This window comes from Phascolarctos cinereus, unplaced genomic scaffold (assembly GCF_003287225.1).
Source record: "Phascolarctos cinereus isolate Bilbo 61053 unplaced genomic scaffold, phaCin_HiC Scaffold_9;HRSCAF=440, whole genome shotgun sequence".
Lineage (NCBI taxonomy): Eukaryota > Metazoa > Chordata > Mammalia > Diprotodontia > Phascolarctidae > Phascolarctos > Phascolarctos cinereus.
This window is the reverse complement of record NW_027556402.1, coordinates 172583149-172598289: the sequence shown is the minus strand read 5'-3', so window position 1 is coordinate 172598289 and position 15141 is coordinate 172583149. Positions and strand designations below refer to the sequence as shown.

General features: G+C 40.4%; 1 protein-coding gene across 2 annotated transcripts in view; it reads right to left on the bottom strand.

The window, feature by feature from the left end:
• Positions 1 to 13111, bottom strand: part of CCDC149 (coiled-coil domain containing 149) — a 147053-nt gene extending 133942 nt beyond the window's left edge. For both annotated transcript variants that reach the window (XM_020992443.2, XM_078148932.1), the window contains exon 1: positions 12888 to 13111. In XM_020992443.2, coding sequence (XP_020848102.1) covers positions 12888 to 12947 — 60 coding nt within the window. In that variant the 5' untranslated portion in view covers positions 12948 to 13111. The remainder of the gene's footprint in view (positions 1 to 12887) is intronic.
• Positions 13112 to 15141: the final 2030 nt, after the last annotated feature.

The window sequence follows — 15141 nt, the reverse complement described above, 5'->3', positions numbered from 1 at the left end:
AAAGAGATCCCAGGTAATCTCTGAACTAGCAGTGGCAGAAGGAACAGATGCTAGCTGATAGCTCTGTCACCCATTACCCAATTCCAGGTCACAGTGCTATGGCAGAGAGGAGCAGTGGAGGGTGAGTGCGTCCAAACTATGTACGAAGCAGGAAACAAGTTCCAAAAACCTAGCTGTGTGGCTCTGAGTCCAAGAGCAGAGTAGGGACTCAGTGTGAACCTTTAACCCTACACATAAACTGCAGTAGAATAATCATGCCAGGAGCCCAAGACCAAAGGGGAGCCAGCAGTTCAGTCTTTGATGTTGCTTTTTTTGAGATCGTGATTGCTACCTCTCACTTTTTTCACGTTAGCAGTAGCATAATAGATTTTGCTTCAGCCTCTTATTTTAACTTTCTGTGCCTTCTCTGTTTCAAGTTTGAACCTGCAGAACCTCCCAGCAGGCTAAAAGTGAATAAGTCCAGCATCAGTCTACTGAAACTCAACCACACACAATCCAACAGACCCAAACCTGGGTCAGGAACTTGTAGAGCTCTGACCAAGTGGGTAGTAAACAGATTTCTTCTCAGATCACACCATTTTGGAAGCACCAAAGATTTACCAGCTCTCAGATTGAGCTGTGAAAACAGCAGAATGACATGAAAAGACAGGTCAGGCTTGACTTCTCCTCAGAACTGAGCAGAGCCCAATACAAACAAATGCAGAAAAGCAGAAATATTAAATGCATCTTTTTCTGACCACAATATAAATAAAAAATTACATTAAAGAAACTTTGAAGCTTAGGTTTAAAATTAATTGGAAACTAAATAACCTAAAGAATGGGTGGGTCAAAGAGCAAATCATAGAAACAGTCAATAATTTTATTAAAGATAAGGACAACAATGAGATGATATGCTGAATTTATGGGATTCAGTCAAAGAAATACATAGGAAAAATCATTTTTTCTAAAAGTTTACATCAATGAGAGAAAGAATAGATCAATGAATAATGGGCATACAACTAAAAAAAAAACAAGAAAAACAACAAATTAACCCCCAAATTAAACATCAAAATAGAAATCCTGAAAATCAACAGAGAAATTAACAAAATTGAAAGTTTTTAAAAATGAACTAATCAAACTAGAAGTTATTTTTTAAAGAAAAAAAACAAAAAAGAAATAGATAAGCCACTGGCTAATTTGATTTTAAAAAGAAAAAAAATATCACCAGTATCAAAAATGGAAAGGGTATATTCACAACCAATGAAGAAGAAATAAAAACAGCTACTAGGAATTATTTTGCCCAACTACCTGCTAATAAAACTGACAATCTAAATGAAATAGATGAACACTTACAAAAATATAAATTGACCAGATTAACAGACGAGGAAATAGAATGCTTAAATAACTATGTTAGAAATTAAACAAGCCATAAGTGGGCTCCCGAAGAAAAAAAAATCACAGAGCCAGATGGATTTATAAGCAACTTCTTCCAAATATTTAAAGAACAACTAATAACAATACTTTATAAACTTTGAAAAAAAAAATGGGTAAATGAGTCCTACTGAGTTTCTCCCATGGCACAAATATGGCTTTTATTCCTAAACAAAGAAGAATCAAAACAGAAAAAGAAAAGTATACTCCAATTTCCCTAATGAATATTGATAAAAATAATTTTAAATAAAATACTAACAAGGAAATTATAGCAATACATCACAAAGATCTTACACTATGACCAGGCTAGACCTAAACCAGAAATGTAAGGCTGGTCCAATATTAGGAAAACTATAAGTGTAATTCACTATGTCAATAACAAAAAGAACAAAAATCATGATTATTTCAATAGTTACAAAGAGCCAAAAAAGCTTTTTTTTTTTAGGCAGTTGGGGTTAAGTGACTTGCCCAGATACATTTAATATTTCTGCTTTTCTGCATTTGTTTGTATTGGGCTCTGCTCAGTTCTGAGGAGAAGTCAAGCCTGACCTGTCTTTTCATGTCATTCTGCTGTTTTCACAGCTCAATCTGAGAGCTGGTAAATTTTTGGTGCTTCCAAAATGGTGTGATCTGAGAAGAAATCTGTTTACTACCCACTTGGTCAGAGCTCTACAAGTTCCTGACCCAGGTTTGGGTCTGCTGGATTGTGTCTGGTTGATTTTCAGTAGTTGCATGCTAGTAAGGGTCAAGTGTTTGGTCTGAGGTGGGATTTGAACTCAGGTACTCCTGACTTCAGGGCCAGTGCTCTATCCACTGCGCCACCTAGCTGCCCCTCAAAAAAGCTTTTGACAAAACACAATGCTATTTCTGCTTAAAAATGTTAGAAAGCACAGGAATAAACAGCTTTCTTTAAAATGTTGAGTAGTATCTACCTAAAACCAAGAGCAAGTGTTTCTACAAAGGGCATATGCTAGAAACCTTTCCAGTAAGATCATGGGTAAAACAAGGATGTCCATTATCACCATTACTATTCAATATTGTACTAGAAATGCTAACCATAGCAATAAGACAAGAAAAAGACATCGAAATAAGCATAGTCAATAAATGAGGAAGCAAAACTATCACTTTCTACAAATAATATGATGGTTTACTTGAGAATCTTAGGGCATCAACCAAAAAACCTAATCAAACTAATTAACAATGGCAGCAAAATCTCAGGATGCAAAGTAAACCCACTCGAATCATCAGTATTTCTGTAAATTACCTAAAAAACCCAGCAGGAAGAAATAAAAAGAAAATTCCATTTAAAATAACTACAGACAGTATAAAATACCTAGGAGTCTGGCTACCAAGACACACACAGTAACTATATGAATGCAATTACAAAATGCTTCAAACAAATAAAGACAGATTTAAATAAATGGAGAAATATTAATTGCTCATGAATGGCCAAGCCACTATCATAAAAATGGCAATGCTACCTAAATTAACTTACTTATTCAAAGCCATATCAATCAAACTACCAAAGAATAACTTTATAGACCTAGAAAAAATAATAAAATTCATCTAAAGGAACAGAAAGTCAAGAATATCAAGGGAATCAAGAATAATTAAGAATCAAGGGGAAAAAATTGGAAGGATGGGAGCCTAGTAGTATCAGATCTCGAACTGTACTATAAAGTTCTAATCAAAAAAACAATTTGTTGTTGGGTAAGAAATAGAGAAGTTGATTAGTGGAACAGATTAATAATTGATCAATGGAACAGTGGAACACAATATACAGAAGTAAATGAGCACAATAACCTCATGTTTGATAAACCCAAAGATCCCAGCTATTGGGGCAAGAATTCACTATTTAATAAAAAAAAATTGTTGGGGAAACTGTAGTCTGGCAGAAACTAGGCATAGACTAACATCTCATACCCTAAACCAAGAGAAGCTCATAATGGGCACGTGAATTAGATATAAAGGGTAATATAATAAGCAAATTAGTGGGACAAATGCTAAAGGGGATGTGGGGAAACAGGCACGCTAAAGCACTGTTGGTGGAACTATGAACTAGTCCAACCATTCTTGAAAGCAATTTGGAACTATGCCCAAAAAGCTACTAAGCCATGCATACATTTTGATCCAGCAATACCACTACTAAGTCCATAGCTCCCAAGGGATCAAAGAAAGAGGAAAAGGATCCATATGTACAAAAATATGTATAGCAGTTCTTTTAATGGTGGCGAAGGGTTGGAAACTGAGAGGATACTCTTCAACTAGGGAAGAGCGAAACAAGTTATGGCATATGAATGTGATGGAATGCTATGTTCCGTAATAAATGATGAAGGGCATGTTTTCAGAAAAAACCTGGGAGGATCTGTATGAACTGATGCAAAGTAAAGGTACAGAGCCAGGAGAACGATCTATGCAGTAGCAGCAATATCATAAAGAAACTAACTATAAAAGACTTAGTAACTCTGATTAACACAATGACCTACCACAATTCAAAGGAATCATAACGAAACATGCTCTCCATCTCCAGACAGAGAACTAATGGATCCAGGGTGTAAATTGAAGGAATTTTTTTCTCTTTCTTTTTCTTACTTTAAAAGAAAAAAAAATGGCTAATGTGGAAATTTGTTTTACATGACTATACGTGTTTGTAATAGGTTTTGTTTTTCTTCTCAATGAGTGAAATGGGGAAAAGGGGAAGGGGAGAAAGAGTTTGGAACTGAATAAAAGAATTTAAAAGTCTGTGCTTTTAAAAAATAATCAGATTTCAAAAACAAAAACCAAAAATGACTATATGTTTGGTCATTAAAACCTCACATATAAATGCAGATAAGCAGAAATATTAAGTATAACTTTTATAGGTCACAATTCATTAAAAATAATATTCAAGAAAAGGCTGCTAATAAAACAAATTAAAAATTAATTGGAGAGTAAATAACTCACTCCTAAAGAATGAGGGTCAAAATGCAAATCTCTAATGCATCTATTGTTTTGTATCTTATCGCCCTACTGAACTACAGACTCTACAAGAGGAAGGACTATGTCTTACCAAAACCTTAAATCTCCTCTAAAATCTAGCACTGAGCTCTACACAAACAATAGGTGCTTTACAAATGTTGGTCGGATAAATTAATGAAGATTGAGCAATAAATACATGTGTATATCTAGCCAAAGGAACTTTCTTAAAACTTCCACTTCAGAGAGATTCTATGGGCTAAATTCAGGTACTTGTGCAACCTTAAGAACTTCCGTCTTACACCCCTGATTCATGGTCCATTCAGATGCCCCTGTGCTATCCAACATATGAGCAAGATTAGCTAGAGGCAAAAGTGTGAAGTTGGTAACTTTCTCTGAAGTCCTACTGCCCATCCATCTCAATGTTCCTGGTCCCTATAAATCTCATTATGTTTATATTGTGCTTCCTGGCCTAGGGCACTCACACTATCCTTTACATTTAGGGATTGGTACTGGCCATATTCTAGGCTTCCCTGAAACATACTTGCTAATTTCATTGACTAGGCAAAGGCCAGAAAGGTAATCTGTGACCAGATTATGGAGGGCCTTCAATACTATGCTAATGAGTTTCTGGAGTGGGAAGCCAAGAATTTTTGAGCAGAGTGGGGTGACACATGAAAGGTGATAATTTGGAAAGATGAATGTGATGGTGCATAGAATAGACTGGAGAGGTCAGAGAATGGCAGAAACACAAGACAGAAGGTTACTATAATTATGTATCCATGATGTAATAAAGGCATGAATTAGAGTGTTAGAAGTAGACAAAAGGATGGAGTCAAGAGACTGGAAAAGAAGAAATAACCACACACTTGAATGCTGAGGCAATGAGGCCTGGCAGAAAGAATGCTAGATTTGGAATCAGAGAAAGCTCAGCTCTGCCACTCACTACTTGAGACCTTGAGCAAATCACCTTACACCTCTGGGTCTCAGTTTCTGCAAATAGAAAATGAGGGGGTTAGACTAGATAACTTCTCAGGTTCCTTCCCATTTTAAATCTATGATCCTATAACCCCTTGGGAACCAGATCTTACCTGCACCAATCCTGTTGGGGACAGTCTAACAATATAACAATGGCAGCCTCAGACCAGTCTGAGGGTACCTAAAGCTCTATTATGATCCTCATAGATGTCTGAAAGAGACTGAGGAGGGGCAAACAGCCTGGTAGTTGTCATTCAGATACTTGCCAAATTCAGCAGCCTATTTTTGCCCTATTTCTCCTTTTTCCAATCTTTATCCAATGTATTTATTCAATGTGAAAGTCAGTAAATTAATTTTTTACATGAGTAGAAATTGTCAATTTTAGAAGCACATATGCGAATCTCCCTGTACAGGAGGGAACATGAATCCGATTAGTTAAAAATAGCATTTGTACTCATTCCCCCCACACACTAATTTTAATAAACTTACTCTGGAATTAGCCTGCCGCTATGAAGATAGCTGAACATCAAAAATATTCCTAATAAGCAGTGAACATTCCTAACAAGAGTTTCAAAGACATTCAGGGAACTTTTTTCCACTTTTTAAAAAATAACAAAATATTTTGTCCAGAACATAATTCATCATATCATCATCCTCTTTCCCATTGACCCCACTCTTCAAATCAGCTCCACATCTGTCAATGATACCTCCATCCTCCATCTTGGAATCTTGGAATCATCTTTGACTCGTTCCTTCCCATTTTCTATTTTCCATATTCACTAAATTTGATCAATGTTTTCTTCCCTCTTTATCCAGGCTGATGCCTCCATAATGTAGGTCCTCACTATCTCATACCTGGATAACTACAACAGCCTCCTGGCTGCTCTCTCTCACTCCTCCGCTTTACCCTCAAAATCATCTAGCCAAACTAACTTTTTTAAAACTTTCTAAAACATCCTTTCATTCAAAAACCTTCAATGGTTCTCAGTTTCATAGAATTATAGATTTAGACCTGGGTGATCTAGACTTTAACTGTGATCTAATCCAATACGTTGTTTTTACAAGTCAGGAAACTGATGTTCCATGTTGTGTCTTGTTCCCTTTCCTTGAAATGACTTCCCTTTCCTATTTTACCACCAGCCAAATATTACTAATTCTTTGACAAATGTCACTTGACTACTTTCTATTCTCTGGTCTCCAGCAGCACTGTCTGTACTACACAGTTTAGCCCTTAATTATATACATCTTGTTTTGTTTGATGCTGTTACATGTATGTTTATCTCGTTTCCTCAGCTACAATGCAGCTCCTTAAAAAGGTAAGAACAAAGTTTCATCAATTTTCAAAAAGGGAAGAGAGTAGAATTTTAAAACTACAAGCCAGGACCTGGACATCAATTCCCAACAAAATTCTCAGAGGCAACCAGATGGTATAGTGAATAAAACACTGGTATCAAATTCTGAAAGACCTTAGTTTGGAATCTGCCTCAGACACTTACTAGTTATATATTCCTGTACAAATCACTTAACCTCTATCAGCCTCAGTTTCCTCATCTGTAAAATGAGAGATAATAAAGCAACCACCCCACAGAGTTTTTTGGAGTACTGAAGAAGATACTACATATAAAATCTCTTTATGAACTTTAAAAGTGTTATCTAAAATGTTAGCTATTATGATGATTTGTGAGCCCTTAGAAAGGGAAATTGCAATCACTAAGAGCCAGGGATGGTTTAAAGGCCGACTTCAAGACACCCTGAGAAGTCTTCACAGGGGTTATGTCTCATTCATTATTGTACGTTTATGTAGTGCCTAATATATGCCAGGTAGTGTGTTAAGAGCTTTACAAATAGTATCTCATTTGATCCTTACTGAACCACCCTGGAACATGGGTGTTATTATCCCCATTTTACAGATGAGAAAACTGAGTCAAACCGAGATTATATTACATGCTCAAGGTCACACAGCTAGTAAATGCCTGAGGTCAGATTCGAACTCATTTTTTCCTAACTCTAAGCCCAGCATTCTATCCACTGTACCACCTACCTGCCTAAAGTCAGACTATTTACAGAGCAACTAGTCAGGCATATATGAGGAATACCATAGATATTACATACTTAGATTTCAGCAGAGCATTTGATAGAGTCTGTCATGTTGTCCTTGTGAATGAGATGGAGAAATGTGGGACAAATGATAATGCAGATAATACAAATGATAATAAATGGATTTGGAAAAAAGGTGAATGACTTGACCCAAAAAGTGACTTACTAGTCATTCATGAGTTGTTGTTAGCTTTGGAAGGAAGTCTCCAGTGGACAGAGTACCCTAGAGATCCTTCCTTGGCCTGTGCTGTTCACCATTTTTATCAATCATGAGAATGAATGGCATGCTTGTCAAATTTCAGAATCACAGAATTTGAGAGTTGGAAGGGCCCTCAGCAGCTGTCTAGTCCAGTTCATACACGAAAGGTGTCCCATTTACAAATGACATGAAGCTGGGAGGGAGGGCAAACAGGCTGGATAATCATGAGGATTCACCGAAATCACAACAGGGTGAACTAATGGGCCAAATCTGAAAAGCTGAAATTTAATCAGAGTAAGTGTGAGGCTCTAGACCTGCCCAGGGGTAGTAAGAAGCAGAACCTGAAGGAGAAATTAATTTTTAAAAAAATACTACAGAAGTATAGCATGGAAGAAAGAGGACTGGATGGACAGCCCCTCCTATGGAAATGATATTAGAGTCTACGTGGATTATAAATTCGGTAGGAGTTGACAGTGTGACATGGCACAAAAAAGTAACAACAACAAAATGTCTTGGGCCACACTGAGCTTTAGTACCCACAAAGAAAGAGGTCAGAGTTCAGCTGCCTCTGTCTTTGTCAGACCATACTTGGAGTACTGTCTTCGGTTCTGACACCACATTTTAGGAAAACCCTCAGCATACTGAAGTGTATTCAGGAGAGAGACCAGAAAAAATCACAGAAAAGAAAGCCTGGCGCAAGAAGACCAATTCGTTGTTGGCTATGTTTAGCCTGGAGAAAAGACGACTTAGATGGGACATTGGCTGTCTTGAAACATTTGGATTGTTATCAGATGGAAGAGAGTTGAGACTGATTCTGTTTGGTTCCACAGAGCAGAACTGGGAGCAGGGAGGGGAAAATGGCGAAGAGGTAGCTTTAAACTCAATGCTGTGAGACCTGAAGAACAAGGACTGTTTCTGGGGTTTTGGCTGTTGTTACTTTCATTGTTGGCACTGTTGACATTTCTTTGTATCTCCAGCACTTAGTACAAAGCCTGGCATATAGCAGACACTTAGATGTTAGATGCCTCACTGACTCAATATAAGGGAAAATGTCTTTGCCATCAGAGCTGCCCCACCCTCCAAGTGGAACAGGCTGCTCTGAGAATGAACGAGTCTTCTTGTCACAGAAAGTCATAAGCCAGATGAGCATTTGTCAGAGATGCTGCAGGGGAACTCTTGGTCAGATATGTTAGACTAGAGAACACTGGATATCCCTTCTGGATCTGAAATTCTGTATTCCATACATGTCTCTTTATATCATCTAATGAAGTTAGCACAGTGCTGGGCACACAGATCCTCAGCAAACACCTAATTAATTTGCCAAAGTACTATAAAATACTTTAGGACAAAGTATCATTTAGGACTAGATTATATTCCCATAACATAGGGAAAATATAATATAGGAAGGTATAAAGAATAACGCAGTTTTAATATTTGGGGCCTTATATTTCATATTTTGTAGGTACATCAAAAGCTTATTGATTTGGTGAATCATTTCAAGATTTGCTCAAGATTTTGGAAGTTCAACTTGAGTAGCAATGAAAATAACATTTTCCTGGCATTGGACATTTAATTTCCAAGACAGAAGACTAGATGTGCCTCTTTCACAGAGATGGCTCTGTTTACCTGGGAGCCTAAAACAGAGTTGTAATTTCAGCTTGTTATACTAAAAATATGAAAATAAAAATTATCTCTAAAGGGTCATCTTAAATGAGAATAACTACCTGTGGATAAACAGGAAAACAAACTGATTAAAAGTTGCTATAAGGCTGCAGGCAGGGAAGTAGATGGAATCGGGTCCCAGGCAGCATTATTCTTTCTCCTTAAATTTAATGCTTGGAGACTTCTAAAGGAACAGATATTTTACAGGAGTTTAAATATAAAAGGGTAAGAATCAAGACCCTAGCTTGGAGGGAGACCCTATTTTTCTCCCACCCCAGTTTCAATGACCACTGGAAAACTCTATCTCCACTTCTGGGTTGAGACTATGTCCAATTATATTCAATTTAGCACTTCAATATATATTGCTTTCTGTTGTTTTCTGATAGCTTCTTGTGTAAAGTCAGTGTCCCCAGTTTGATTGTAAGCTCCCTGAGGGTAGGATTAAAGTCAATATACACATTTGTGTCCTTCACTTATATTAATCCTGGTCCAGAAATAGGTACTCTGGGATAATGAATAGAATCACATTAGCCTCACAAACTTCTCCAAGCCAAGGAATGGGGGACATATAGAAATACAAAGCTGAATCTGCAGACGAGTGCTGAAAATATAAAACTGCTGTTTCAGAAATGAACATTGTGCTCTAGAAGACCTCAGCCTTCTTCTTGATCATGACTTATCATGTCAAGATTCTCTCCCCACCAACCCCTTCCCCCAAAGGAAGGACAAAGAGAAGGAGGGTGGAATAGAGAGGGAGGGCAGTGAGAGGGAAAAGACGGGAGAGAGAGAGAAGGAGGGAGAGGGTCGGGAGGGATGGAGGGAGGGGGGGAGCGAGAGAGAGACAGAGAGACAGAGAGACAGGAATCCACAAAAGCAGAGGTTATGCCTTCTAATTCTATGGTGTCTTTGAGGTGCATGACTTCAAAACTTTGGGTGATAAACAAGGATTGCTTGAACAGGTGGCCCGGAAAATGATCAAAGAAAAGTCATAACCAATGTCACAGAAAGGGACCAACAAGGGAACCTTTTATGTTAAATGTGATTCCCAATAACAGAGAGAAAGGAATGGGGCACTAAGGTGAAAATGATGGAAGCACTGAGAGGAATTTAACCACTGCCTCCTAGAGTCAGTGACAGAGAAGAAAGCCAGGTATAGGCTGGCATGCACCCTAGATATGGAGAAATCAGATTTCAAAGGATTAATGAAGGCTAGATGGGATGAAAAGCTCTCAAGAATGAAATGCTAAAGACACAAATGGAAACAATTCCCACGATGACAGAAGACAGGAATTGTCTGATGAGGCCAATGTGGATGCACAAGGAGTTCCCCGCATAGATGAACTCACACATTCTGAGTCAAGCTTAGTATGAGTCAGCAAAATGATGTGGCAGGAAAAAAACTTTAATCTTCCTCCCTTTGGGCTATATTAAAAAAAGATTTCACAGATAATCCCTTGATGCTTTGCCGTGTCCAGATTACAGCTGGAGGACTCTTTGCCGTCCTGGGTATTCTGGCTGAAAGAGCATAGGTGAAGCTAGAAAAGCATCCAAGGAGGGCCACCAGGAAGGACAGTGAAGGGTCTTGAATACCTGGCATGCGTAAGGAACAACTGAAAGAACTTGAGCCTGGAGAAGAGAGGAGTCACAGTGAGGGAAGGAAGTATCTGAAAGGCTACCATACAGAAGCAGAATTATACTTGATCCTAATGGGCAAAACCAGGAGCAGTAGATGTAAGTTGCAAAGAGGAAAATTCAGACTTCTTAACAATTAGAGCTGTTCCAAGGTGGAATGGACCACCCCAACATGGAGTCAGTTGCCCCTCTCTGGTATTCCTCAAGCAGAGTCTGGACCAGCACTTGTTGGATTCCATGTCTGGTACGGTTTGGATTCAATTCTCCTTGAGGTCCACATCTCACTATTCGAATAGCCCCCACCTTAGTTCAGGCCCTAATCACCTATCACCTGGGCTACTGAAATGGCTTCTTAATTGGTCTCCCTGCATCATCTCTCCCCGCTCCAATCCTTCCTCCAAATAGCTGCCAAAGTAACTTTCTTTAAGCACAAGGATCACACATCCTTTCCCCTACCCAGCAAACTCCAGTGGTTCCCTAGTGTCCCTCAGATAAGATATAAGCAACTCTGTTTGGTCACTAAAGTTCTTCACAACTTGGTTCCAACCCACTTTTCCAGCTTCATTATAGTTAACTCCCAAGAAAACTGGGCTTCTTGCTCTTTCTCATACTTTCTCATACTCACCTAATACTGCCTCTCCCATTTATATACATTTGCACTTGGTCATCCTCCATAGCTGGAATACACTAGCTCTTCACCTCCTCATGGAGAATCCCTTACTTTCTTCAAACTCCACCTTCTACACATGAAGTCTTTCTTGATCCCCTAATAGTAGTGTCCAACCTCTCTAAACTAACTGTATTTATTTTGTATGTACTTAAATACATCTCCCCCAATAGAATAAAAACTATTCAAGAACATGGGCCACCTAGTAGTGTCTCACAAGTACCAGATGCTTAATAAATGCTCAAAGACTGATAGAGAAGGCTGAAAGTCTTTGCTAACCATCACTTGAATGGCAAGCTAATTCTCATAATTGGAATGTAAGGGCAAGAAGGGAAAGCAGGAGAATGTAAGCTTTTTGAGGGCAGGGTTATGTTTTGGCTTTGTAGTGTCTTCCACATAACAGAGACCCTTAGTCAATGATTGCTGAACTGAACTGTTGAAGGGGAACTTTCAGGAAAGATGTTGTTCAGTTGTTTCTTTCTGTCATGTCTGACTCTTCTTGACACTATCAGACCACCTCCACAATGCAGGGATGTCATGAAGGAAATGGGTGACTGTTCCTTTCAAATACTAAAATATATCTTGATAACTGACCCTGTTTTATTCCTTCAACAGATATTTATTGAGTCAGTCTACTATATGAGCAGCTCAATTCCACAGAAACGTCCCAGGCTCTACTGCTCAGTGTTGTCACAGGTATTACTAACAGGCCCAGGTGAAGGCGGAGTAACAAGGTAACAATTCTTCCCAAAGGAAATGCCTTTATGTTTCAGTAACCTGCCTCTGGGGTCTAGGCTTCTAAACAGCTGGAAGAAGAGAAGCCCTTTAAACTCCCTTTCACTCTCTCTCCGCCCAGTCCCAAAGCCAGGGCCAGATTCTCACTGGAGAAAATTCTACCTTTCCCTGACGCTGGGCTCCCCCTCCTCCATCCCTACCCCCTTGCCCCGACGGATACCACATGGCTAGAGAAAACTGACGCCCAGTGAGAACTGAAAGTGCTGGGACAAAAGAGCTTTGCCCTAAGGGGAAGAGAAAGGATGGGGTGGGGAAGAAACGGAGGTCAGGGAAACAAACACCTGGCTTCTCCTGCGTCCACGGGAGCGGGAGGGGGCGGGGAGGGGGGAGCCAACCACAGCTGGCGCGTTCCTCGTTGCAGCTCCCCCCGCCCCGCTCCCGCCCCACTGTATTAGAGCCGGCCCGGGACCCAGGCCCCTTCCCCAGTCCCCGCTGCACATATAGCTAGCCCGGGCCCGGGCGCAGCGCCTAGCACGTCCTCGGCTGCCTCACCTCGCTCACCAGCCCCTGCCAGTCGCTCTCGGTCCGATTGAAATTCATGGCCTCATCCATGCGTGAAGCAGCTTCATCAATAACCTCCTCCCCCGCCCTGGCTCCCTTCCTCCCACCCCCAGCCCCAAGCGGCCTCGGCGGGCACTGGAGAGGGGCGCGGGAGGGGCGGGCGCCCGGACACCCGCGCCAGGACTGGCCCGACGCCCCGAGCCGCTGCCGCCTCCAGCTGCCACTGCCCGCACTGTTTACCCAACGTCAGCCTTAGCGTGAGGAACGGAGGAGGAGCTCGAACCGGAGCCGGAGCCCAGCCGGAGCTGCCGCTCCCCTCCGGGCACAAGCAACTGCCTCCCTCCTGCCCAACCTGGCGGGTTAGGCAGCCAGAGGCCCCGCGCCTTCGAGACCAGCTCACTGCAGAGGTGGCTGCCATCCACATTGGGTCGGGGTGTGTGTGTGTGAAGAGAGACCCCCCCGCTGCATCCCCCAAGTCCCTGCGGGCAGCCACTTCTGGGGTGGGCAGCAGATGGCTTGGTCTTAGCCAGGGCAGAAAGCGAGGGCCTTCGGCTCCTGCCGAAACTGCAAAGACAGTGCGTTCTTATTTGAGGTTCTTTATTGTTAACAATCACGACAATAACAAGATGCGTCTATGGACCCACGTGGATTCACCTTTTTAGATAATTAATAATGCTCAATCATCTTGGTTAATGTTTAGACTATCCTCCCCTGAGATGCCCCTTATCTTCATTCGACTTTGGGACTGGATTATTTAAAGGATCCAGAAAGGAGATGGGGAAGTCCAGCATAAATCCACTTCCAGATGGAGGAATGGAGCTACAGTTTAGGAAAGCTGATGCTGTTTGCCAAACCTACTTTCAAGCTGAAAAGAAAGACTGAGATGGGGCATGCAAAATCCCAGGGAACTCTGAAGGAAGTGGTAATCTGTGAAAGAACTGGCTTCATTCATAGGCCCTTGTGCCAAATCCCCTGGCAGAGCCCAGAATCAATCAGGGACCTTGATTAAGCACTCACATTTAGATAACATTTTAAGGTTTACGAAGTGCTTTCCTCACAACAACCTGGGGAGGCAAATAATGCAAGTATTTTTGTAGAGTTCAGACTGTGAGAAACTCCCAATGTTGGAAAATCCTTCCACCTAGGACAATGCAACTTACCTCTACTTTGTAGTCTTAGAGAGGTGCCTGGGGCCCTGAAAAGTTAATCAACTTATTAAGTACCTACTATGAACCAGGCATCCTGCCAAACATTGGGAATACAAAGATAAAAATGAAACAATCTCTGCCCTCAACAAGTTCGTATTCTATTGCAAGAAACTACAGGAACACATAAGTACATTCAAAATCATCAAACAGCATATTAAGAAAAGGAAAACCCAAAATCCCTGCCCCCCAGGAGCTGACATTCTAATTCTAAATGGAGACCACATGCAAATAAACTCTGTAAATGCAAGCTACATAACGGGATGTCCCAAAAGTGCAGTTTTAAGCTTTTAAATTAGTATAGCTCTAATATATTATATATGATTATAAAATATATAATATACAATATAAATATATAACCTGACATATTATATATTGTTATATAATATATAGTATAGCTATAATAGCTTAAAACTGCACTAAGATTTTTGGGACATCCTGTATAGTATAAATGTGACCTAAATATAAAATCATTTAGGGGAAGAAGCTCAAGTAGCTGTGGGGATCAGGAAGGGCCTCATTTAGGATATGTACTGGAGCTCATGTTTAGAGAAAGCTCTTTTAAGGAATTTACCCATGGCCTCACCCTAGTGTAAATATTGCCTACATTTTATAGGTACTTTCATATCTATTGTTTCATTGTTCCTAACAAGAACCCTGAGAAATAGGCAGAGCAGGGAGTATTATCTCATTTACATATGTCTGTTTCCTCCAGGGGTATCCTATCTATCCTGGGATGGATGGATAGATGGATGGATGGATAGACAAGCATTTATGCAGCACTTACTGTGTGCCAGCCACTGTACTAAGCTCCTGTCCACATCCTCCCAAAATACAGGGTTGGGGTTGGTGCTGGGTGCCCTCCCCTACATTTCTAGGCATTGGGTGAGTCAAAATGGAGCACACAGGCTGACCGTTGGTTGTCTGTCTCATCACTAAACTGACCAGTTTCCTTTTCTGTTCACCTTTTTGATGACTTCCTTTTTGCCCGTTCTAGATAATTCTGGCTTTGTAATATGTTTCAGCCTACTCATATCTAA